At 40.5% G+C, this 27,061-nt stretch overlaps 1 protein-coding gene across 1 annotated transcript in view; it reads right to left on the bottom strand.

Moving 5' to 3' along the window:
* Nucleotides 1-13,884: 13,884 nt before the first annotated feature.
* Nucleotides 13,885-27,061, bottom strand: part of wnt6b (wingless-type MMTV integration site family, member 6b) — an 18,307-nt gene continuing 5,130 nt past the window's right edge. The window contains exons 2-4 of the mRNA XM_034561707.1: nucleotides 23,536-23,756; nucleotides 16,367-16,671; nucleotides 13,885-15,071 (exon numbers count right to left, since the gene is read on the bottom strand). Coding sequence (XP_034417598.1) covers nucleotides 14,610-15,071; nucleotides 16,367-16,671; nucleotides 23,536-23,756 — 988 coding nt within the window. The 3' untranslated portion in view covers nucleotides 13,885-14,609. The remainder of the gene's footprint in view (nucleotides 15,072-16,366; nucleotides 16,672-23,535; nucleotides 23,757-27,061) is intronic.

Raw genomic sequence — 27,061 nt, 5'->3', positions numbered from 1 at the left:
TTTGTGCCGTGTAATTATTTAAAAAAAAAGAAAGAAAAGCTTTCAAAAAATAAAGAGACAGAGAAAGAGTTTTAAAAAAAAAAAGAAGAAGAAAAGTCCAGTATTCCGCCTTAAAGTTTCGGGAGGACGCCACAGAAGAGCGGGGTCAGGTCAGGTCCGGCTGAACGTTGGCGCTGGACTTGACAGCTCCGACGACGTCCAGATGTGCCAGCCAGCGGCGGGATACTCATTCACAAAAAAAAAAAGTTGCATCCACCTCTCAACTTACTGAATGGAGGAGGTTGCAACGAGTTTGTGGGGAAAAGTCTTCGCGGTGTTTCTCATACACATCCGTACACATCCCGGTGTCTCCGCCGAGGCTTTTGCGTCGATGTCGTTAACATCCGAGAGGCTCGGCTGGACCGAGATAGGCGCTCTAAATGAAGTCCGCTTGACTAGTGATGCGTCGGTGCGCTCCGGTAGTCCTCTAAACTACTGCACTTAGCTCTTCGCCAGCCCACTTTTATTTATTTTTTTGCGTCACCCGGGTAGAAGAGGAGCGCCGAGGGAGGTCAAGTGCCTCGTTAAAGCAGGATAGAGATCCTTTTAGATAAGGACACCAGAAACACTTAGCCTGCGCCCTCTGTGAGGGAGAACATTTATATTCACAGGAGGAGACGTGGTGGACGGCATTGAGTGAAGAATATTGGATTGACTTCAGCGATTTACTTAGAAAAAGATGAAGGGGATGAGGAGGAGGACAGAATGAGGAGGATACTTATGATGAAGCCCAGGGAAAAATGACTTTTTATCCTCGAAGCAATGTTTTAAGCCACTGTGTGTGTGCGTGCGTGTGTGTGTGTGTGTGTGTGTGTGTGTTATCGTTATATATGGCACACATTGTGCATACTGGAATAATGATATTTACATGTTAATTCTTCGTTTCACTATTTACTTTACTACTTGAATTCAAACTACTTCAACTATATCTTCCACCGGCTTATTTCCCCTTGCCTTGAATTATATGCATTAATATTTTATACATCTTCCCTTCCATAAAGTTTGAGGACTCTACAGAGAAATCTTTGTTAAAAAAAGAAAGATCAAGATAGAGCAGAGGCTGAACTATCCTGACTTTTAATCCCTACATGCATAAGCATAACAACAAATCTGATGTTTCACTTCCGATAATGCGACAGCATATTTTTATTACACCCTCCCTGCCGGGTAACCCCCATTTTCATCATCAGAGCCTCTTCTATGATTGTTTTCACAAGCTGAGTACTGCCAAGTAAACTGATGTTGATGAGTTGTCCTTTAATAACAAGCATCTATATATGTTTAGGAGGTGTTTGCAAAGTTTGAATTATCTGAATGTGCGGACCCTCTTGTGCTCAAAGAGAAGAAAAATTATCATGAAAAAATATGGGCTTGTTAAAACGTCTGCAAGTCCCCATTCTTCTCTAACCGTGCCTGTGTGCCATGCCCTTTAATCTTTCAATTAAATGACTATAAAGTGATACAAAAAACTCTCTTGTTGATGAAGAACACATGATATCACTCATCTCAATGCTTTATGAGTATAGGCTAGAATAAAGATTCAGAAACCACAAATAAAAAGGTTTTCCCCCACCATTGGAGTGAAGGAAGCCCTGGAGTCACCAGAGTCGTAAAACACTACGCAGTGCAGCATTCAGACGCAATTAAGTTGCCATACACACATTTAGAAGATCAGGGAAACAATCCCACATCAACATTTCTCCCAGTAGGATTCATCACAGCACCCTGATCTGAACGATGTGGCATGCTTCATTATTAAAAATAAAGCAGGCTTGTCAGTCGACTTTGAGTTTGTTGAGACTTTGAGTTTGGTTCTACAGCAGGATGATTTGAACGTTGTCATCCCAATCTCTCTGTGTCTCTGAGTGATGACAAATGTACCTTCTGAATTTTCATTCCTTAGACATATGAGTCATACGTTACTCCCCTGTCTCCCCCTGGAGAGTCAACAACAGCGACTCGATTGTGACCCAGTGAGGCAGCTATAAACCAAATCATGAAAAGCTGTGAAAAGTGATTTATTTTTCTTTCACAATGTCAAAATGACCCCAGATGACCCCCAAATTACTAAAAATTAAATCAAGACTATGTTACCTTTTAAGGAATAACTTTCTAATATCGTTACGTGTGCTGACGTCATGACTCCCTCATACCTTGATTGAGCTCATAGGTTATGTTTGAAATACATATTGTTCCTCTTGCTTGTAGTGCTTCTTTATCAATTTAGATTGTTTTGGTGTGAGTTGCATCGTTTTGAAGATATCTTCTGCAATTTGGATTGATAAATAGCACAACATGTAAGAAATATGTATTTTTGAATTTGCGATGAACTGTCCCTTTAAGAGACCTGTTTCATAATATGTATTGTTGAGAGCAGTCAATGTCCAGTAACTTTTGCTGAACAGCTGCCATTGTGGCCACAAGTGAAAATGAAATGCTAAAAACATACTGTTACAGGAGCAGAAGTAGAGGAACGATAAACTCAGAACGTCTCCTCTAGGTTAATCTAGCAGAAGTTAAATAACACTATACCGATATGCTACTAGTTATACAGCATTGATAAATTCCACTTTAATTTCAAAAGAGGAATGCATTTTTTTTAAAGTTACATATGTCTTGTCTTTTTAAAAGACAATAAGAAAGTCAAAATCTTACATACTGAGCTTTCTTTTATCATAACTAATTTGTGATAGATTTTTCATCTAACTTTACATTTATTTAGCATGTCTATCATGATAACCTTTTTTATTTTCATCCTGAATAACCTTTCAACGTTTGCGTTTTGTTTTTTAATTTCCATTGGGACACTACTTTGAAGCGATCTAAAAAGTCAGACATGTCAAGTTTGTGCTTGGATTGGTCGTCACTGACCTCAACTTATTCATCAAGCATTAAGAACTGTTTTCGTGCATTATTACTCTCAAAATGTGTCGGGAATGATGACTTTGGGGCCTAATTTTTAAAAAACTTGAATGAGTGCAGGTCCCAGCAGGCAACATCGTTTTTTTGTACACGCACACGATACATATTCATGCTGCGGACCTATTACACATTATTCATAATGAAAAGAATATTGTGCGCACACACTCGTGAACATGCAGACACATAATACACACAGCTTCCACATCTGGACCAGAGTCCTCTGCCAAAAACGTGGGTCTGCCGTCTTACTCTCTCCCTTCCTCTTTTTGTGTGTGTCTCTCATTCTCTCTCTCTCTCTCTCATCCCCCCCCCCCCCCCCCCCCCCATCTCACACACACACACACGCACCTTTATTGCTTCCCATGTTCACTTACATTCATTAAAAATGATATGGGAACATTTCAGTGCGAGTCCCAGTTCAACTTGACTCATGTGTCTAGAGACACAAAGACTTTATTTTGTATCAAATGCTCATGCCAGGTTCATAGTTTCCCATTTTGTGCCTGAACATTGTTTTAGTATTTTGAACGTGATGTTCCTGTCGACCTTGAAAACATTTTTTAATCTTGCACTGCTCACTCTCACTCACTCTGCTACGTGAAATATGAACCTGCTGAACATTTAATTCAATAATAAAGGAAAACAGAGTTTTCCCAACAGCGCCAGTGTTTCTGTGGAGGTGCAGTGTCTGGTTCAATTGAAACTTTATGGTCTTGGAGGGAGAGGCACGGACGAGCTAAGTTTTCACAGTCTGGTGGCGAGTGCCATGTAAACACGTTAGGTCACACAGTGTTTATGAAAATATAGTTCCTGGTCTTGTGCAAACAGGTTGTTACTTTCAGTGTGGCAGTGTCATGGAACAGCAGTGATTTACGACTGAAATGTATGGTAATATAAGACTGTATTTTTATGTTTGTGCAGTTTCTGTCAAATAAATCTAGCTGTAAGATGTGGGTTTAAGAACTAGAGGTGTTGAATTGGATTTGTGATGTGGCCGCTGCCTCCGGCTCAATAGAAAGACAGTGGTCATTTCTCTTCCAGTGATCTTCCCCTGTAAGATTTAGTAAATACTTTCCAGTGCCACGTGTACCATGCATATTTAGATTATGTGTTATGCAAAGACCTTTTTTTTCATTTAATGAAAAAGTGATATTCAAAAGGTTTCAAAAGTGAAACAGTTTTATACATGGTAGAAATTCTTGCGTGACAAAATGATTGATCTTTAAATAATGCAGTCTTTCTAGCTTGGAATTAAGTAATGATTTCTTCCCAAACACTTATAGTTTGTACTTGCTTACTTACTTGGCTACACATTTTAGATTGATAGCCACTATACAGTAATGCCTACTTATTAGATTATTAAATCACCATTGACTTTACAAGTGTGAGAGAAGTTGTGGTTTTCAGTCAGCAAAGGAAGAGGAGTTCAAAATGATCCAGTTTTGATAGAATTAAAATCAATAACAATTTAAAGCAATTTAATATGTTGCCAAGTTTAAGATAAGAAGATCAATACCACTCTCATTCTGCATGCTCAACACAACCGCAGCAACAAAACCACTTAAAAACATTATTGGGCTAAAAACAAGTATATAAGAATAACAACATAAATAACAAAACATGTCAAGAACTTCACTTATGTCACAAACGTCACAATCAAAACATTAAAAAACGAAACAATTTGGGACAACGTTCTTGTGTTCTTGTGTGTTTGTGCTAAGCTAATCTGCTGGTGGCTGTAGCTTCACACAGAGCATGCAAAGTGCTTCTCATCTACCTCTTGGCAAAAAATTGATGAACCGTTATTCTCCAATAATGTCAAACTATTGCTTTCAACTGGATCAAAACAGTTTTTCAACACTTTGTTCTCAATCTCCACTTGGTTAGCATCCAGATGATCTCCTTCCTGACCACAGAGTTCAACTGCATTGCTGCTTTACAAACCATGGTAACTTTGGTCTGATTACCTCTGTCACTCTTGTAAACTCAAAGGTGATACATAAAGGGTGATGGAGTATATTTTGCCTTTTACATTGAAGAGTGTTCCCATTGTGTCTTGACGTTGGGGCATTTTACACAGTACAGTATTGAGCTTTCATTAGTTTGCAGCCTCCCCCCTTTACTGCCATGAACCTTTTAAGATTTACTTCATTGTTGCAGACATAGCAGAGCGGGTGTCATGGTTACTGTCACCGTTTGATGTATTCACAGGACTATCATGAAGCCAAACCACTTTTATTGTCACCCTGGGATCTCATACCAAATTAAGTAGAAGGTAGTGCACTCTGATAGGATTTATGATCGAAGGTCAGAAATAATTACAACATATGGTAATGTAAGGCTATTTTGCTAAAGCGCTCATCTTCTCGGTCTGCGTCTCTCTACCTATAACTCGCTGTCACTACTTGGGCCAATAACATTGTGGCAGTACAGTGTCATATATTAATCTGACAGAAGTTATGTTTGTCACACCCTCTCTTTCTGTGTCTCTCTGAGAAGGGAGTTCAAGCAAAGTTCATGTTTCTTGGAGAGTTTTGGACCAAGCTGAAGAAAAAGAGCAAAGCAGAGGAGAGCGCGTCGGAGCAGAGGTTAGTCAATTACAAGGCTCAACTCTAGTCCCAAACTTCTAAAAGGACAATTATTGGCTCTGTGTTTGTGTTTGTGTGTGTTTTTGTGAGCGTCGGAGACACAGAGAGGGGAGAAAAATAGTATAGGTCCACAAGGCTGTCAATAAGCAGTGGTGTTGTGTTGGGACACATGTTGTGTGATGTTGTGTGAAATGTGGAGAGCAGGCAGGACAAACAGTGCAAAGGAAGGGACAGCTGTGCAATTACACCAGAGGGAACTGAGACAAATGACAGGGCTGTCTGTTAGACAATCAGTGTTCCGGATCCACGGCATCTGTCATTGAAGTGTTTGAAAAAGAGAAAGTTAAAAACACAAAGTATACTCATGAAGCATTTTTACTCTCCTTTTACCCCAAACTGTACTCAATTTCTTTCTTTGTCTGAGTTCTTTTGGGGTTATCATTTTAACTTGAGCAGGTAAATGAGCAAGGCTCTGCATGGCTTTCTTCACTATGATTGACATCTAATTTTCTCTCACTTATTACAGGATAATTCAACCATTTTATCTTACAAGCGAACTACGCCCATTTTCATGCCTGTCATTGCTGTGGTCTAAGACAGCCAAAAGACTATTGTAAAAACAACTCTCTTCAAAATCCCCAATCTAGAGTGCTAAAACTCAAATTTGTGATATCATCAAGTGTGGACCCGCTCCAGAGACAATACATTGGGAAAGAAGTTATAGATAAACATGAGGGCACACATGTTCTGAGGACGTGGGTATGCTTTCTGGTTCAGAACTGACATCGCTGCAATAGAATAAAAGTAATTTGGATTTAAAACAAAGAAAACTAACATTCAGTGGGTGCACAACATCAGTCTTTATTACTTACTTTATTCTCGATTGCATCACAATTTTGAGACTTACTTCACGGGTTTCTGGCTTTGAGAGAGAGAGAGTAGGTCATGTTCACAAATATTGATAAAATGTCCTACGGCATGGAAATAAATATTGGAATTCTTAATTTGGGAGGTGGTCCCCTTTATTGATTTTATATAATCTAATAATCCAACCACTCCTGCGATGCTACGCCGTACACCATAATGTGTGTTGTACCTTCCAGTGCCAGTAACACATGCATGTTATTAGAGTGGTTTTCTCCTTTTGCATCTGTGTTGCAATCCCCACGCCATGGCCCCAGTGTGGTTCTAATCAATTAGCCCGGGGTTGTGAGAACTGGCTTTATTTTGGAAGATCCTGATGATTCACATAATGTACAAAGAGGACTTGCCTGAGGGGAGGTAAAACTTTGCAGAGGATTCGTTAACAAAACAGGCACCTAAGAGGGATGCAAAGTTTCTGTGATATGTTTTTTCTCTCCCGGTGAATGGAAAAGAAAATATTTCTCAGGTTGTATTTCTTGGGGGAAAAGGGAGGAAGTGAACATTTTAAATCTCAGTTCACAATAATGCTTTGCTTATAATGAGCTCAATTCTGTCATTGCAATTATTGTGTTCTCTAAACTTCCTAAGGAGCATCAAAAGAAGATAAATAAACCTTTGCATCAAAAAGGACAGACAACACATTTGACAACATCAGTATTGTAAATAAAGTACTTTGTCCATGAGCGACCCATACATGCTGGAGTTTCTTTCACTAATCTAATAATCACCATGTCCAATCACTGGAAACCGGAACTGACTCACAGTATCTCACTCACTAACACTTTTATAAGTTGGCTTGACAGTCTAAGATGGGTTTGATAATAATGTCCTGGTTTGAAACCCAGTTCAGAACCCTGTAAACGTTCTCTTTCTTTACTACACACATCACTCAAGAAAGGACACAATCACATGGTTTTAACTACATTTTTTCAACTCTGCAAGCAATCAACACATCCAGCAGAACACCAGACCATGGCACACCATCACATATGTTCTGCTTTTTAATCTGAAAAGTTGAACAAGCTGCCTCTGTAACTGTGCTGGCCAATCAGGGGCATGGATAAGATAGGTGAATAATGCTATCCTGAAGACTTAAGGTGGCCTGCTCACTGCGTTACACTCTTCTTTTGTCTTGGGTTACTGTTCTTCTTCTGAGAAACTTTGATAACGTCCAAACAAAACAATCATACTGCAATAAACATGCTTATACATAACTGTTACATCACTCAACAGGTTAGCTCGTTCGGCTAATGCTAATAACGGCACGATCAACAGTGTTCTACTCAACAAAGATGTATAGTCTTTTACTCGCCTTAGCTAACAAGTATAACGGTTTCCTTGAACAAGGTGTGCCTTTAAAATATAAATCTCACCCTAAGTAGAGTCTAAACAACGTTTTAATGAGGGTGCCTGAGGGTGCACTGAGTTATTGCATGTATACAATGTGCAGACAACCCCCCGAGTGGTGAGATGGCGACACCTACTGGCCGTTTTAGATATTACTGTTACTTATGAAATCTAAAGAAAAACAATGGGTATACAAGCAGTGTCAAGCCTAGATTTTGATGAGTTGATATTTTTACCACAAATTAAACATGCATCTATCTGTATGCCTCTGGAATATGTCCTTTTTTTCAATAATATGCAAGGTAGAAGGCGCAGCCAACCCAACACTGTGTTTACAAACACTTATCCTGCTTTCTTCAGAGCGAGCCATTTAAAGAACATTTGTATAATTAGATGGATCACTAAACTACAAATGTCGATACAATTATTTGGGCTTTTTGGTAAGATCACATACAAGCATAGACACACGTACACAAACACACACATATAAGCATACATAGTTCAAGCATAAATGGTTGTATAGGCGGAAAGGTTTAGCTGATTGTAACTGATCCACATGACGGACAGCTGTACTGTAATGTACGTGTGCAAGTAATTTACGTATGTAATTTTAATTTTAAGAATTTTCAATGTTTTATAATCGTGTATTTCACTTACTTTTACTTCAGTTGATATGCTTTTGTGATTATCATTTCCAGCAGTCCACTCAGTCTACTCTGAGTGGGATAGTCGTACTCCAAGGACGCCATCTTGTGTTTAAAAACCAAAATGAATGGAGCATCTCAGTCCACGATGTGTACCAATATAATATCAAGCAAAACAAAGGTACAATTGTTCTATAAACAATGCTTATCCCTTTATTATTGTTTTAATGGCATACATACTGCTATAAACAGATATGTATGGTATGTTACAGTAATAATATTCCTCATTTAAACAGCTCACATGTTTCTAAGGTCAAATGCCTTATTTAAGGAGGCCTTCATGTCTGTGTGTGTGCTGTGCAAGGAGAGGATTACCCACTCGGTACCCCAAATGGAAAAGATGCTTTGCTGACCAAAAGTGCACACACTTTAGCAAGCTGGTTGTCTGCTCCCCATCAAGGCCTTCCACGACTGTTGTTGCACAAACAATCACGTTTATTGTCTCTGCCCTAAAGAGAAAGAGACCTGCCTTGACTTCACATGGGAACGCTGAGCCAACACAGCCACTATAGACGGCAGCCCCCACTCTGCCTCCCACCAACCTCTGGCGGCCATGTTTTCACAACCCGAGATAACAGAGAGAAGGCGAGAAAACAGTTACGGAGTTTGATGAATGACACAATCGTGAGGCAGATGTGATGGAGAGAGAGAGAGAGAGAGAGAGAGAGAGAGAGAGAGAGAGGAAGATGTGTGGCAGATGCAGGGAGATGTAGGGTGTGTGTGAAAGAGATGAGTAAAAAAAGATACATTGCGAGGTCATCTCAATGTTTATCCACCCACGACAATGATGTGGGTCAACGAGTGTTTCTCAATGCACCAAGTGTTGTTTCAGGATGTTGCAATGATGACAGGTTCATATTTTCTCACAAAGTGCATTTCTCAAGGAGGGGGATTTTTGCCAAAATACATTTTTAAATGAAACTACATAGCTGAGCTTTATCTGAACATCAATTTGTCTGGCTTAACATTCGACTCACCTCACATTCAGGGAACAACCCATTGCATAAGTCATGATATGTTTCTGTATGGTAAATGTCATTTAATAAGGGTCCTGAGGCAAGCTGTGCCTAAAAGGCGGAGATGCAAGGTTTTGCACAAAATAGACTATTAAATCTCATAGCACTGGCAGCCTAGTTGGGTGGCCTGTGGAACTTAGGCAGCAGCTGAGCCATCACCTCCAGGGCCTGCATTAACTCATAAAGATCACTGTCTCTTCCAAACACACTGAGCCAAAGTGGAGGTCATGCGTGTTCATGCGGATGTGTGCAAATGTGAGAATGTGCATGTCTCTATCTTAAAAGCATGAAAAATGATACTTTTAGTGCACATTTCATTTTTAAAAGAAGTAAGCTTGCTTCATTTCACGGTCTGAATTAAACACGTGTTTGTGTGTGTGTGTGTCTGTGTGTGTGTGACTCTCCCACTCCTATAATTACATTCACTGGTATCAGATGAAACCCCACACAGAGTTGATCTCGAGATGTGCCCTTTGTGTAAGCAACATCTCCCTGCTAGATTGATGGAGAATTGGAGGAGTTCACACAAATGGAGGAGTATTATAGTGTTGGGATACCTCTGAGTTCTCTCTCTCTCTCTCTCTCTCTCTCTCTCATTATCTACTCAGTCTTTCCCTCCTTTCCCTTGTCCTTCATTAATAATTTTCCCTCCCTTGTCGCTCATTTTCCTGCAATGGCCCACACATTTTTCATTTTATTTTATAATCTCATCCCTCCTATCCATGTTCTAGCTCTCATCTTGATTTTTTACACACACATGTACAGGAAATGTGTGGTAAATAATAGCAGCAGACCACCTAGACTTCGAGGAGATAAGAAATAGGTTATTATCTGACTGATTTATGGAAATGACTGTCTGCAGTGCAACACTATAGATCCATATACAGTGGCAACCCTTCATTAATGCTTTGTGGGAGGTTGTATTACGTGTGTGTGCGTGTGTGTGTGTGTGTGTGTGTGTGTGCGTGTGTCCATGTGTGTGTATGTGTGTATAGGCACTTAACCGTCATTGTAGGGGGAGACAAAACTCAACTCTCATAGGGACAATGTTGCATTCCTCAGGCACTATTTCTTTCTCAGAGGGACACATGGAAAAATTATAACCTGGCCACGTACTCTCTCACACAAACACACACACACACACACACACACACACACACACACGCAATGACGAAGGCAGACACATGCAGCCACATGCACACAGATGTCGACAGACTACCATATTTATACCATTGCTCTAATAAATCTATCTGCTCACTTGTCTATTTTCTCTGGCTTTGCCCATGCAACACTGAATGCCACAGCTTAAAGACAGAGGGAGGAGGAGAGGAGAGGAGAGGAGAGGGCAAAGGCGCTATGGTAGGGGATATAGAAGCAGACTCGAACCCCCTGGCATTTTCCTGTTCTTTGGCCTACCTTTCCATGTCTTAAACACAACTGCTGGCCCGACTCTGCCACACACCTCCGTGCAACAAATTCCTGGAAAATATGAACTTGTGTCAACTTGTAGAGCTCCAACTAATGCAGGCCGACTCTTTTCCCTCCTCTTTGTCTTCTCATTTCTACAGAATAAATACCTCACAACAACAGCTCATTTTGCTGAGTGGCAAAACAAATCTAATCAAGACAGAGGTGCAGAAAGGATGTAGTTTGGTGATAATCATCACTGTCTTTGTATAAAATTAATTATACAGTAACACAATGTGTTAAAGGAACAAATGCTAGAAGATCTAAGTAAATTAGTCTATACATTTCAGGTTGAAATTGCGGATTATTTGGAATATTGCTGTCAGGATTGGACTTTTTAAACTGACACCTACCATAACACAACACAGTTACTGAACAACAAATGTTCCTGTGTTTTCCAAAATGTGTTTAAAAGGTTCAAATAATGAATTTGTCCAAATATACTGCAACATTCATCACATTTAAATCATCAAAATGAGTGCCTCAACACTTCACTTATCATATGAGATTGATACTGCACATGGAAAGAATGAGATTAAATAACAATGTTTTATTTGAATAGTGTTTTGACTGTGAGTCACACGCAGTAGTGTTACGCTAAATGAAAATGCAACTTAACATTTAGATATGAAATGATTTCTGAAGAATACAAAAATGAAGAGCATAACGACATGTGAATCAAACAAAATTCCATTGAATAGACAACGAATTTATGGTAAGTTGTTGACACAACTTAGTTATGTCAACAACTTACTGAAAAGATGGGTTGCATTGTTGTCACTGAGGTGTTTTATTATTTCCATTCTGGCACAAATGCTATAATCTGCTCTTTCCTTTTACTCTCTTGTGCTACATACTGTTGTTTCCCACCAAACCTAGTTCACATATTTGCCAAAAGTTCTTTGAATGTGCCTAATTTAACATGCCTAATGTGACTTTAACTGGAGCCTTTGTTGTATTCTCAATAAAGGAGAGTTACAGAAGGTATAGCTATAAATTACATTTTAAATCGCTAAGTCAGCCCAAAACGTTATACAAACATCATATCATGTTGCCATCACCTCATCATTCCTCACAGTATAATAACACCATCAAACATCAAACGTCATCATGATTACCACATATTTACTGTCCCTTTCATAACAGTTGTGTGTGATAGTTGTTGATCTCATTCTATTATTAGATATATGTATGCTCTTCATAAAAATACTCTCAGTTTTTTTATTGCTGCAACAGATATGATTGTAATAATGACCCATATGTTGCATTGGGTCATGGAAATGACAAGAATGCAGTCTTGCAATGGCACTTGCTTAATATGAGACTTTGGGGCCCAAAATGCTTTTGATGAATATTCTAAACTCCGACTGTCGTCTCTTCAAAGTCCGGCCACCAGTGAATATTCACTTTGACTTAAAATGTACTGTATACTAGTGTGTGTCTTTGCTTACTTTGAAAGTAACTGTTTAAGTATGTAACATATCTAAAAATGATAGCTTCCAGAAGCATAAACATTCCCAAAAATTTAAACAAGCTGATTCTGAACATACACACTCAGAGACAACAGCAGAGACAACATCCTTATCAGAACAAGTGAAGGCAATGTATAATCATAGTTCAGTATACTTACTCTACATTGTCTGCTAATAAAACGTGAGCGTAAATGAGATGACAGGTTTATGGGAAACATACTTCCTCTGAATATGAGCAAATATAAGATCTTGTCTGCCTCACACAGAGGCAGAGAGTCAAAGAGCAATGTGCTTTTAATAACCAACATAATGTTCAGACAGCAACTTGATTGAAGATATAGGCCTATAAAAGGTACTGTCAACTGAAGGATACGGTGATAACTGGCCAACCTGCACAAACACATACGTAACACTTTCTCTCAAACACACACACACACACAAACACACGTACACACAAACACACACACACACACACACATACACACACTGCACACACATCTGTATACACAGCATCAAACAAAAGCTAACATCCAAAGTGCATTATTACATTAGCCCTGTATATCGTAACAGATAAACAAATACATTATGTACATTTTCTCGATACCAAACAATGAAATGTGAATAAAGGTTTCTCTTTTGGTTTAATAGAAACAGACAACCGCAAAAGGTTTTATTGCCAAGTTATTGAGATAGTCCACCGCAGCCATTGTATCCAAAGTGCTTCTGAGAGAGATGGAAGTGAGTAGTCTTGTCATCATATCTTTATATAAATAACAGTCTTTGCTGGCAGGCCGAGTCCACACCTGCAAAACATGGTGTTGACAGCATTCTTCAAATATGATCATGTGATACCACTTCCCTTTTCTGTTTATTGTTAAGCAGTAGCAGGAAAAAAGACCTGCATTGTTTGCATTTGATGTTTGATATTTACTTAAAGCTACAGTTAATGTAACTGAGAGACATATTTCTAACAACACGAGTTGTGGCACAATGTTAATATTATCTGTTTATTGTGCATGCCTAATTAGGAATATTGGGGCTTAATCTTTCTATGATCCTGTAGATCTGACAGACCTAAAATAACTGATAACACAATGAAGAATCGTTAGAAATTCAGAAGTTTCATAATAGTCATAGTTTAGCAGCCAATTTAAACAATTGACCGTTTTGCAGTTTGACCATAACCGGGAACGGGTTTCTCCACATGCTGATGTGCACGCGGCTGTAGTACGAGTGATGTTGTGCATATAAAGAGTTTGCAAGTTGATTTTTTTTCCTGAAAACCACAAGACAAGAATACAAGTCTAAAGAATGGATTACGCCAATGAAGGCTGCAATTGTTTGCGTGCGTTCTACCTACAGTGGTAACTTAATGCAATTACGTTGAAGGTCAAGGAGCCATTTTTTAAACTAGTCATTCGGAGGCTGCACTTTCAACTTGCTCATCAGCTCCACCTGATAAAAGCTGCCAGTGACAATTGCAACTTTACCCAACAAAACTGAAGCCTGACTTTGTCTTCTTCTGTCTGAAATCAAGGACCCATTGTTGCAAAAATAAGGGCTAAATCTTCGGCTGTTATTTCAAACTGCATATGTACAATGTGAGAATGGGAAGTTGGACAGGTGTAGCTACAGGAATTAATCTAGGAGGACAGTTATGGAAATTCCATAATCAAATCAGGTGCACAAGGTGAAGTTTGAAACTCTTTGGTTTTTACTGGCAGCTAACATCAAGCTGTGTGGTGGTGGAATTGACACCAAGGAGCCTCCTCTTTCATTTGATAAAAAATACATATTTTGACATTCTTTGGTCCTTTTTCATAAACAAGAAAAAGAAAAATAGGTAGCTCAAACACAAATATATTCTCTATTTGACTTCCTTTAGTCCCCCTGCCTTTGTTTCCATGTTAACGCACCCTTTGTCAGAACCTCTTATCTCAGTCAAAAAGTCAGAACTATGATCAAATACTATAAAAACATGTTCGGGGCACTATCTGAATGTGACTGGTGCAAAAACAGAAACAAAAGGATCACGATGAAAATTCAAATCCTTTCCTTGTTTCGCACCAGCCAAACTAAAGCAACACACCTCCAAATGTAACAGAAGTAAGCAAGCTCAACCTCAATTCCTCAGTGACAGAGACTAAGCTCTTTTCGGACCAAGCACTTCTTGCACTGGACCACACAACACCAGTGGAAACGACACAGGCAGTTCTCCTCCAGCACCACTGTTTCCTCCCGGTAGCCGCGTTCGCAGCACAGCAGGTCGCAGCCGCTGATGTCCATGGCTGTGCTGTTGCACATGCGCCCCCGTGTCCCAAGTGAGCCAGTTTTCCGATTTGCAAGGCAGAAATCGGGCGACTCGTCAGAGTAGATCAGATCCTGCTTGTCTGGCGGCTTAATGTTCTGGCCGACAGGGATCAGGGTCTTGCCGTCATTGCCGCCCATCACCTTGGAAGCGCCATTGAAGCGCTCCAGCAGGCGGTCACCCACCTCGCGGAAATGAGGCATCTTTTTCCAGCACGTGCGCAAGGTGCACGACCCCGACAGACCGTGGCACTTGCACTCTGTCCGCATGTAGAGCTTCACCGCCTGGGAAGGTCAGAGCGTGGAGGAGTGGGTGGGTACAAGGGTACGGGTGGCAGGGGAAAGCAGAGAGGTGAAGGAGGTCAATGAGAAGAGAGGACAAAGGAAACTTTTAAACTTGTACCCTGAAATGAAGCAGGACTGCCTTTTTGACAAACAAAAGTTCTCTAAAGAAGTCATTTATTATTGTGTTTTCATATTATATCACAGACAAAGCCACTGGATCACACACACACAAACACACACACTGATAGATACGGAAGATAAAAGCAGACGCTATTCAGAAGGAATTTAACTCCCCAACCCCCCTCTCCCTCCATGTTGCCTCTGGCCTTCCTACATCTAACAAGCCTTGACAACAGATCATTCACTTATACTGCACATAATTAACCCATCACACACAGACACACACACACACACCTACACACCTGCCAGTTTAGACACACACACACACACACACACACACACACACACACACACACTTGCAAACTGTGTGTACGAGTATGCACGCGTGCTTGCACATAAACAGACATTTCTATGCATCCCATCATGCTTATTTCTCAGCCTCTGGGCATTTGTGTGCAGGTTTCTGCTTTGTTCAAATGGTTTGTTCGCTAATGCTATAATTGGATTAATTCCCAAAAATCCTCCCCTCTGCTCTCTACCTGCTTTTGACCCCAACCAAAGTGAACTTTGTGACTCTGTGTTTCGCTTGTGTATGTGTCAACATTTCTGCAAGAGGGTGGAACAAACTGAGACGCAACACTGACAGCTAAAAGATTTACCGAGCTATATTTTAAATGGACGTAATTAACTTCTCTCCAAAGTTGGTCTCCACTCTTTCGGTGGCACATTGAGTTGTCGAGGCCACATACTTCCCTCGGCGTTCATGCGGGCAACAAAGAGGAACTTTAAACTTCTACAAGGGCTGTGGAAACATTAGAAGCTACCTGCCTCGGAGGCTTGAAAGCAAAATGTGTGGCACGCTCTTGTTTTTGTGTTTCAGAAACCTGATTCTTGTTAGACTATCAGCTTACGCCGCTACACATATATAGCTGGGGGCGATGTCTTTCTCTTTAGCGAGTTCGTGGAATGATGGAACATTCCACAGGACAAGCTACACCTTTGCTGCTAAACTCTAAAGAGAGTTAAGTGAAATATCAAATGCTGGTGTTTACCACAGCACAGAAGCGGTTAAAACACTGTTTTTAATCACACATTACAGTTGTGTTTAATCTTCTTACTCGACCCATTCAAGATGTGAACAGAAATGGCACTGCTTCTGAAACCATTTTTCTTACCAGCCGCCCAGCCTCGTTGTTGTGCAGGTCAATGAGCGTCCTGATGTCACTCTTGCCTCTTCTTCTCTTGGCATCCATAAACTGCTTCGACTTTTCATAACCAAACTCTACATCATCTCCGCAGCCGCCCCACTCCCACTTGACTTCGTCTCCGGCGGGGGAGGATGAGGAGGGCCTCGGAGGTGCTCTGTTCCTGGTCGCCTCACAGCCACACAGCAAGAGGTCTCCCATGCTGCAGGCCTGGGTCACGGCATGGGTCACACCGGCCGCCGTGATGGCATAAACAAACGCCGTCTCCCTGATGTCTACGATATGAGGGATGAGGAAAAAGAGGGGTTTCAGTTCATTGATTGGTTCCAAGTTTGATTTGAGTCAAACGAAATTCAGACATTTGTTGATCATACTCATACTCAATCAATCAAAGGATAACAACTGGGGGAAAAGAGAGCACTACAAATGGCAGAAGCTAATTTCCATCCGTCCATCCATCCCATCCATCCAGTCATCCATGCATCTGTCCCTCCATTAAGTCTGTTAATATATTGCAGCCACATGGAACAGGACAAAAGCACCTTTCTCTCAATCCTCGTCCGTTACGAGGATCTCAAGCGCCGTTGGATTTGTGGTGCTGAGAGGATGTCTATTCCTCCCTCTGTCATTCACACACCACAGCTGCTGGTTTATTTTGGGGGCAGAGCTTAACACTGCCGGTTGAAGGCATGTTCAACCACAACTGCAAATTGATCATCTTTCCTCGCCGGTAGCTTCAGCATCATTCTCACCCTCGGCCCAACAAGTCTTTATCCACAGTTATTGCAGCTATGAAAGAATCTCAGAGACCTACTTGGCTGACTATCTTTAGCCAATATCTAGCATTCGTTGTCCTCTTTGTCCAGTGAAACACAGCTTATGAAAAACAAACCTTATTGGACCAGAACCATTCTAATATCTTACCTTCCAGATGTTTCAAATACATTTTAACCTTTGTGCTTAGTTACTAGGATTAAATCAAGCAATGCCTAGGAAATAAAATACTAATAAAAATCATAAAGCTGATGATATTCTGTATTTTTATCATTATGAGTAAATGGGCTGCACGGTGGTGTAGTGGCTAGCACTGTCACCTCACAGCAAGACGGCCGTGGGTTCAATTCCCGGTCGGAGCGGTCCTTCTGTGTGGAGTTTGCATGTTCTCCCCGTGGCAGCGTGGGTTCTCTCCGGGCTCTCCGGCTTCCTCCCACAGTCCAAAGACATGCTGCAGGTTAATTGATCTCTAAATGTCCCATAGGTGTGAATGTGAGAGTGAATGGTTGTATGTCCCTACATGTGCCCTTGATGGACTGGCAGCCTGTCCAGGGTGTCCCCTGCCTTCGCCCTATGTCAGCTGGGATAGGCTCCAGCGCCCCCGTGACCCTAATGAGGATAAGCGGTATTGAAAATGGATGGATGGATGGATGGATGAGTAAATCCCATGAAAAAAACATAAACATACTCATTCAATTCCAAGCGCTTGGTCAGCGGCTAGAAGTGTCAATGTGTTAGGTACGACGTGTCAGTTTCCACTCCTTAAATGCATCGTGTCCTTTCAAAACAAACTTCCATCTTCAAAGGCCCTCTGAGGCAAAATAATGATTTTGGGCTATACAAAACATATTTAATTGAATTGAAAGGAAGTTTCGGCTTAGGCAACAAAACCACTGAGATTTCATAAAAGAGCGGGTTTCATGGCAACTTGACGACTCACTTGACTACCGACTGACTCAAGGTGTATCTATCTATTTCCTCCAGTTTGAGTAACGTTTGATAGAAGCTACAGTGCCCATCTGTTTCAGGAAATCACGTATCCTTTTAAAAAAACTGAGATATATATTTGTTCTCTGTTATTTATGATTTCTATTTCTTCAATAGAACTCAATGGGTTCGGGGAGACAGATTAGTGCTTTGCTGAATTTCAGTCTCTACACAAACAGTGGGAATTGTTTAGGACATTGATGATTTAAATGGCAGAACTCTGCCTAGATTGATGATAAATTAGGGACTGGTTTGTGTGTGTCTGTGTGTGTGTGCGTGTGTGTGTGTGTGTGTGTGTGTGTGTGCGTGTCAGAGGGAATGAGAGGGAGAATTGCCACTTAGCGAGCCCTTGTATGTGTATTTGGAGACTAAGGGAAGGACTTTTAAGAGCTGGAAGGCGGTGAGCGTGCAGTCACCACCGTCAACACTGCCAACTCCATATTGCATGATTCCGTGAATGGGATTCATTAGGAACGGTAACACACACACACAGAGAATGGGTGGCGTGCGACGAGACATGCACACCCCAGTACGCCGTGATATCAATACCAGCTGTACACCCCAACACCCAGATATGTCTCCAATGTAGGCAAATATGTCTACGTTTGTGTGCACGTGTGTCCATGTGAGAATGGCATTGTTTTATTTAGTCAATTTAAATCAATGTTTCTTATATTGATGTTTGTTAAATGACCGAGTCTTGTAGATTTTCAATTTGGTTTGTTTGGGATTTGCAGACTAAATAAATTACTTAATTTGATTTGTGTGTGACTTTACATGTGCATGGTGGCGCATGTACAGCTACAGCCACACAGCTTCTGCAACTGTGTGTGTATGTGTGTGTGTGTATGTGTGTGCGTGCGTGTGTGCAGCTCAGTTAAGACCACACCTTGCTGCTCCTGCTGTTCAGCAGAATAGGGATGAGATGTTCAGGAGCAGCAACATACTCAAATCAAATCTCCAGAACCTCCCTTGATTTATTAAAAGGCACATGTGTGAATCATCAGCACACAACTCAATATTAGTTCAATATGGTGATAGCTACATGAGCTGTGTCCAAACGAGCTGAGAACATGTCCAGATGTCCCCAGATGCACTAGTGAAACACTGCATGTACAGTAGTACAAGAAGGAATATAGGAAAATATCATGTTGAAGTCACGAAAATAAGTACTTACACAATGACCCCTGAAATTGTTATTTTGGTTTATTAAAAAAATGTCAGTAACCAGTAGCAACATTTCATCAAACAAAAAGAGAGAGTTATGAAATAAAAAAAAGACAATAGAGGGTTGAAAGAGAGATAACATATTGTAATACATAAAATAAACAGAAATCTGATTATTTGAGGCATCCCTTGTTTCATATTTATATATATATATAAAGAGAGAGAGAGAGTCTCTTTCTTACACTCAAGTGACCAAAAAGACAAATAAGACTCAGGTCATCATACCCTGGATCACATAGGGCATTAATGTGCAGAATATGTGTCATTTTAGAGGAAATACATGAAGAGTTTTTCCATTTTAACCCTGTCCGTGAGGCTACCTTCTAACCACTGTGCCATCCCAGCATGACAGCTCATATTTGTTGAACACATTTCTGGTTTGAGTTACTACTCACAAGTGATACAATTACAAACTGGGCCACGAAAGAAATGATGTGCAGGTGTAGAAACCAACACACTGCAGCACCCTTTGTCATTGATGCCAAAACGCTGAGCCGGAAAACAAAACAGCCTGACATTAAGTACTTTATTCATTTACACAGACACACTCTCTGCCTGATTCAAAATAAGTTGCCATGATTGTGTTGACATGTTCATTCATTCGCACTTAGTAAAGGTGTGAGATGGCAGGCTTTAAGCAAGGTTGTGAAATCAACTAAAGCCACTATTATATGAACACATGCACCCTCACACACACACACATGCAGACACACACATGTCCACACCTCTTTCTCTTCAAGTGGCTTCATGCAAAAGTATTTTCAAGTAAAAAAGTAGACTCATGACCCATGCCACATGCATGTCTGTGTGTGTGTTTCTATACCACACAGCCATCCAGCTGGAGATGTGACGTTTGCAAAATCCAGTTTATCATCTGAAAACATTAGTATAAAAAGAAATACAAACACACGCATGCATGCATGCTGGCTGTACAGTAGCTAATGAACACACCACACAACACAAGTGCTGTAAGCTCTGAATAGTGAGTGAAGATAGCCCGAAGATATTTTTTTTCCAAAATGGGAAGCAGAAAAGGATGTTTCAGCCAGCTTGGCAACGCTGCCAAACACCCTGTGGCTTTGTTTTCACTGTACAGTTATAGCCCTAACATAGCACAAAATGGAATATTCTTTGTCCAGAAATCCCATTCAAACGCAAACAGGGTTGCAAATATATTTAGACCAACATTTCGACTGTATGTTAATCAGATTAGCTCTATGGTTCCTTTGCTAGAAAGTCTTTAGGAAAACACTTTTCCAAACATGCGTGTGCACACATGAAACACACATTATGGACTGAAGCATCGATGTAAAACTAGTTTTGGTGGGCAGCATTTCATTATAGTTTACCCTCTACATGCAGTGGTTGAAGAGTGTCACAAATAGAGTGCTGCAGGAACTAGTGAGCAGTTCACTTCATCCGGTTCCCTCATGTCAAAGTCAATCGGTCTTATGAATGGATTTTCGGTTAGATGCCTGAAATAAAATGTTTTTCTTCAACATGAAATACTACAGCAAATATACCATTCTTGAAAAAGGTGGTTGCTAACAAGTGACTTACACGTTGCTAAGGGGGTAAATAACACAAAATGTCATCCACCAGTCCGCCAAAGTGATGTTAATGTGGTTCTTTTACAGCCTAACGTTAGCTTTTTACTTCTGCCGATTACATTTATGCTTCAATAATTTAAAAAAGTGATCTTGCCAAAATCCAATAGATTGGGTTGCTATCTTCTGGGTCGGCTTACATAAATTCTCTAAAATTGCAGCCACATAAGTATCCAATCTACTAGTCTGAGGGGAAGAGAGGAAGATCTCCAACTTTAAAGCCACAGTGTGTAGTTAAAAATAAAATAAAAAGCATTCTAAAAGCACACAATGCTCATGCCCAACACATATGGACACAGGGATGAAAGCTACGCAGACTGCACCAGCTTTCATTATGAGTGTTTAATTTCTCAACATCATGTCATTAAAATGCTTTGAAAGAGTCTATTATCACTTACAAGCTAAATAGTGGTCGATGAGGTTATGTAAACCACTTAGAAAGAGTGAACATTAAATACAGAGGCACTTTTATTTTGACATTTACTGCTGCTAGTTCATGATAAACAGCCATTAAGAGCAGATCCAGGTAATTAAGGACAAAGGCTTCAAAACAGAGGAGCACTCTGGCCTCCCTTATAGACAGGCAGGAATTTATGATTAATTGCCAGTCTATCTTCTACTGGTAGATTCTTGTCCCCTTGTTTGTCTCCCTCCTTATCTGTGTCTCTGCATTTCTTTTTTCTTATTTTTTTCTTTTCCTGCCAGAGACTCTGGCAACACCAAAAGTGCCAAATGAGATAAGAGGGAAAAAAACATGATTTGTAACGATGTGGTAAGATTCACGAGTTACTGATAAATAATGTAAACTTTTCAGATGGTGTGAGGCCAAATTGCTGGTCCTAAAAAGAGGCATGTCGTGATTGAACATAAATGGCAGGGGATATTTGTTTGAGTGAAAATGTACCTCCTGTGGTTTAGAGAGAAATATACTGTATTCTGAATGGCTTCATGTGTATTAGCTTAGTATATGTGATGAACAATTATGAATTACAATCACACAGGACTTGAACATTTAAAATGAAAATGTCAGTATCCTGCCTTTGGTTTCTGAGCATAAACACTATAGTATATTAATATCAGCTTCCTGACTGCAACATATAACACATTTAAAATCGGCAGTGTTTGGAACGGGACAAACACACACTCTAGTCCTTTTTTCTTTACAAATGATATCATACTATAAGACTGCAGCAGTGACAGGTTATGGATCAGAGGTTCTCCGTTTTTATAGACAACGTTTTTTTACATTTAAGTGCTATATTTCTAAATCGTGTAAAATAATATTGGCGCCTACACTTAAATCTTAAATGGTCATTTCAATTGGAAATAACTATTTAGTATTGACTGGTATATCCGGCATGGAATATTAATATGATTAACATGTTACGTGCCAGTTCCTTAAGACAATAATGGCAGACAAGCACAAAACTTGACCAAAATGAGACCCAAAATGGATTTAATAACATGCTTGGCACATTTGTTGTTGTATATTAATATGAGTTATTCCCTGTTTGTTGACTAAACACAGAGATAAAGGCTCTCTGTGGTACCAGTCAAAGAGGAGACAGGCAGCTCTCTATGAATCTAATCATACAAGAGAAAAACCAACACAGTAATTGGGAGAGGCCTAGCGCTGACCCAACATCAGTTATATTATAGACTTCAAAGAGCTGGAGGAAGATGTTAAGAGATCTTAAGAGAGATGTTCAGAGCAAAAGGGCAATTTTAGCTGATCAATTCAAGCGTGCCTAATCTGATGAAGAGGAGAGTCAGTCAAGTGTGAATTTGTCTGGTCTGAAATACAACAGCTGCCCTTGTCTATTGAAGTGCCGTCAGACATGGATCTGTCCTCAAGTTGACGTAGGACCGTCAGCTGCGCTCGTGAGGTCACGGGTTCAGATCCTACGGTACTCACGGCTGAAAAATGGGTTGTGACAATATTTTTAATTTGTTCTCTTAAAACCTTGCGAAAGGCTTTTGGAAAGACGGATGGAGAGCCACAGAGACGATCATTACCACTGTCATATTCATATAAGGCGACAGAGCCAGGAGACAGTTGGCTTAGCTTCGCAAAAGGACCGAAAACAGGGGAAAACAGCTAACTTCGCTCTGTCCAAAAGTAACAAAATCTCTCTACAAACGCCTCTAAAGCTCACTAATTTACACATAATATATTGTATGTATTGTACTGTAACCCCAGTCCCTATGCTATTTTTACACTTCCACATTTGTAAGGATTTAATAAACAAGAAAGAACATGTTATTGGGCTTTCGAGTGCTTTATTTCCTTTGGATGTAGGAAGGCTAGCTGCTTCCCCTTCTTTCCAGCCCAACCTAAGGTAAGCTGCTGGCTGTAGCGTCATATTGAACAGACAGATAAAAGAGTGGTATTGATCTTCACATCAGTAAGTGTATTTCCCAAAATGACTATTGCTTTACGTACGTATAAATGGCACTCCATTTAAAATAAAAATAGGTCAAGACAGGGAAACAGAGACATGAAGGCAGTTACCAACAAGCAAAACTTAGTCCTTCCTCACTCACCTTGCTGCAGTATTTTGCCAAAATACTTGTTGTGGCTAGTGCAGTTCCACCGGCGATACCTGAACTGGAACTGGCACTCCCTGACACCCAGCCTGGCTCCTTTGGCCACCTCACTGACGATCTCTGGCTGAGTCTGGCACAGCTCGGCCTGCTTCCCCGCCAGACGCTTCGCCTTCCTGCAAATGCTGTTGGGGTCCATTACCAGCGGACTGCCCACCGCCCTGGAAAAGTGGAGAAAAAAAATGTCAAAGAAAAGAAGAATCTGTCCGGATAACATGATAACAATAGCAAGTTCCCGCTTTTATTATTTGGTGAGCAACACCTGTTAACTTATTTGCAGAGTAAACAATGTGGCTGCGCTCATCAGGAGCCGCAGACCAAAGGCAAGCGTGGTTCTTTCTGTGGCTGCAAAGCCGGCCAAGTCTACCCACCACTTCTTAGCTGCGGCTACAGTGTGCTTCTTGAATAGGCACATGGGAGACAACAGAGCCCTCAGTTTCCCAGAGGCATCTCAGAGCTGACATTTTGCTACGGGACTGCACTTGAGAACTGTGTGGTCCTCACGAAGCTGGAAGTGAAACAGCTGGATGTCTCTTAACCGACAGGCCGCTTAGAGTTGATCGTAATGCTACGTTGATTTTGGTGGACCAGAAGACAGACTTTCTAGATTTCCTCATGATACGGCCTCTCGGGAGATTTTGTATCAGTTAACATGTATCACTCGAATCAGCACTGCTAAAAACAATTCCCAGATTAAACCCATCTAAATGAGGAACACACATATTATATTATTAACAAAAAATGAATGTTTTAATGTGTGGCAAAGAATAAATCCAGCACGCCTCATGTAGTGCAAATATTTAAAACATTCAGATATATATACATAAATCTTTTATTTTGATGAATACAGGAACTGCAGCTCCTCAATAGCTTTGACAGATGAGTGTATATAATAAAGACATAGTTTATTCTAACTCCAAATGGGAAAGAGGGGCTTGGCTCTGCCATTTAGAAGCGCTGCCAGCATCTGTGGTCACTTCAGTGGCGTTATGAGATTACTTTATTTCCATTCTTCTTTTCCTCACCTTGCCCTAACCCTTCTATGCCGTTAACTTTATGTACATTAAATTCCTTTTTTTCACAACCCCCTTCCTTTTACTCCGTCTCTCTCTTGACTTTAAGCCACTGAATGTCAGCAGATGTGATCCATAACTTCAAGTTTTACCATGGAAATGGGGGGTATGCATGACAGAGAGAGAGGGAGCGCAAACGAGCGAGAGAGAGAGCAAAAGACTACCTCATAGGTTTTCATTCAGCCTTGTCCCTGTTAATCGCACCGCCTGATATCATTCATCTGCTTCGAGAGTTTGTTTTAAGAAGCAGAACAAACACTCTCCAATCCCCTCTCCTGGCGGTCTGATACCGAGCAAGACATTTGCACGCACGCACGCAATCACACACACTCACACACAAGCACACGCACGTACACACTCACACACACACAGACACACACACACACTCATGCATATTCATCCTTGCACACTCAGTCGATGTGTTTTTGAAGGTTTTGAAAACCAATCTATTTTTTTCATTTGATAAAGATATTTATATGACAGGCTAACATGTCAACACATGATTGAATGAGAACACCCATTCACAGCATCATGGAAAGAAAGAGCCAGAGGAAAATTACCCAAATACTGTTATCCAACAGGACTTAACATGCGATAACTGTTTTACGATTAGAGGGAGTCAATCCTACAGTTTGAGCCATAATATCTGCATAATGTGGACATCGAATTACAAATGTGTATTGGCACATAAGCATGCATGCATGCAGAGTCTTCACAGATACACATACAAACAAGTATCTGAATACACACTGCAGGGACACCCACCTTCGTTCTTTGATTATTGAGAGTGTAATGACAACATCACTATGAATACAATGCTGTATTTTAAATACAGGTGGTATTGTGTGTGTTCTGCTCAAGTGTGTACATGTGGAAGTCACAAAGATAATGAAATCATACAGACAGTCTGTGTTTGTTAATTAGCAGATACAGAAACAATACTTAGCAATGCACACTCTATCTCAAAAACAACTCATTATATACCCACTGCTCTCAGGCTGTGTGTGTGTGTGTGAGAGAGAGAGAGAGAGAGAGAGAGAGAGAGACAGAGAGACAGAGAGAAGGATGCATTCAGATGTATTTTGATACTGTATGTGTAAATGCTTATGGATGTGGGAAACATATTCTGTTTGCTTGTTTGTGAGCGTGAGTCTGTGCTTGTGCATGTGCACATGGCAGGGCAGCACTGGGAAGCCGGCTCCGTCTGCAGCTCACAATAGCCTCCCTGTTTTTTACAATGGGAGGCGTAGAGTTGTAAAACTAGTGAATGTACTGGATGACGTTTGGACGTCGTCCGAGACAGTTAGAGCGAGAGATAAGTTTCCTTAAGATTTCCTTTTACAAAAAAAGTGAACTGGCGAAAGAGAGAAATTGCTTCTTGTGGAACATCAGATGCAAGAATATTTGGACATTGTTTTGTGTAAATATGCATTTTATATTGAACTGTTGTAATTTGCAAACACTTTGTTTGTAATGAGTCAAAAGCTGACTGATATATGACATGTTAAAGAAACAAGTTTTGCTTTCTCTTTGTTCAGTTTGTTTGACATTTGGCACTGGAGATAAGTTCTGGAGATTACTTTATTAGTGTGCAGTATGGATTGGGGTAGAATCTCTTCTCTGTTCTCACTTCTCACAACAAATAAGCACAATAAATTCACATGCTACCTTCTGCCACATCATGCAACTGAATTCATCTCAACAGTATCTTCCTACAACTGAGCAGCTTCTGCAACAGGAAACAATGAAGGGCAGTAGTCAGAGCAGAGACATTAAAACTGTCCTTTGTTTAAGTCAAATGACAGCGTTTTGTCAGTTTTTACAATTAAAACAGATTGATTATGGATTAGGTAGGAAGTAAGTAGGTACTTTGAAACAAAACTGAGAAACAATTTTGACACAGTTGGGTAGAAATATCCCTTCATTTTGGTGAAAAGCTATTTTGATAATCCCCATTGGACTGTCTTTAATATCAATTTAGAAGTGGGCATGATGGGAGGAGAAATGGGAAAGAAGTTTGAATCGGAAAGTGAAGTGAACTGAGGTGGAAAAGCGTAGTGCTGGCGATATACCCAAAAATGGGGTGCAATGATTGGATGATAGGATGACAGTGAGCAGCCAGCATTCTTGCCCTTGTTTGGAGATTGGTAGATACAAGTGTGCATCCCTGCGAAGTTCAATAGAATATGGGAATACTTTGTAGACTTCAGAAAGTGCATGTGACAGGTGCAAAGTAATTGTTCTTAATAAATTGACCAGAGCTAGGGTGGCTTAAGGAGGCGTATGTGTCTGCACAGTGAACATCGCTAAAGAAATCAGACATCAATCTACTCTTCACTTCTTTTCTTTTAGTTTCCATGGAGCAGCAGTGCACTGTGTTGTCACACAGTGCA

Source organism: Cyclopterus lumpus, chromosome 21 (genome assembly GCF_009769545.1).
Source record: "Cyclopterus lumpus isolate fCycLum1 chromosome 21, fCycLum1.pri, whole genome shotgun sequence".
NCBI lineage: Eukaryota > Metazoa > Chordata > Actinopteri > Perciformes > Cyclopteridae > Cyclopterus > Cyclopterus lumpus.
This window is presented reverse-complemented; position numbering and strand designations above follow the sequence as displayed.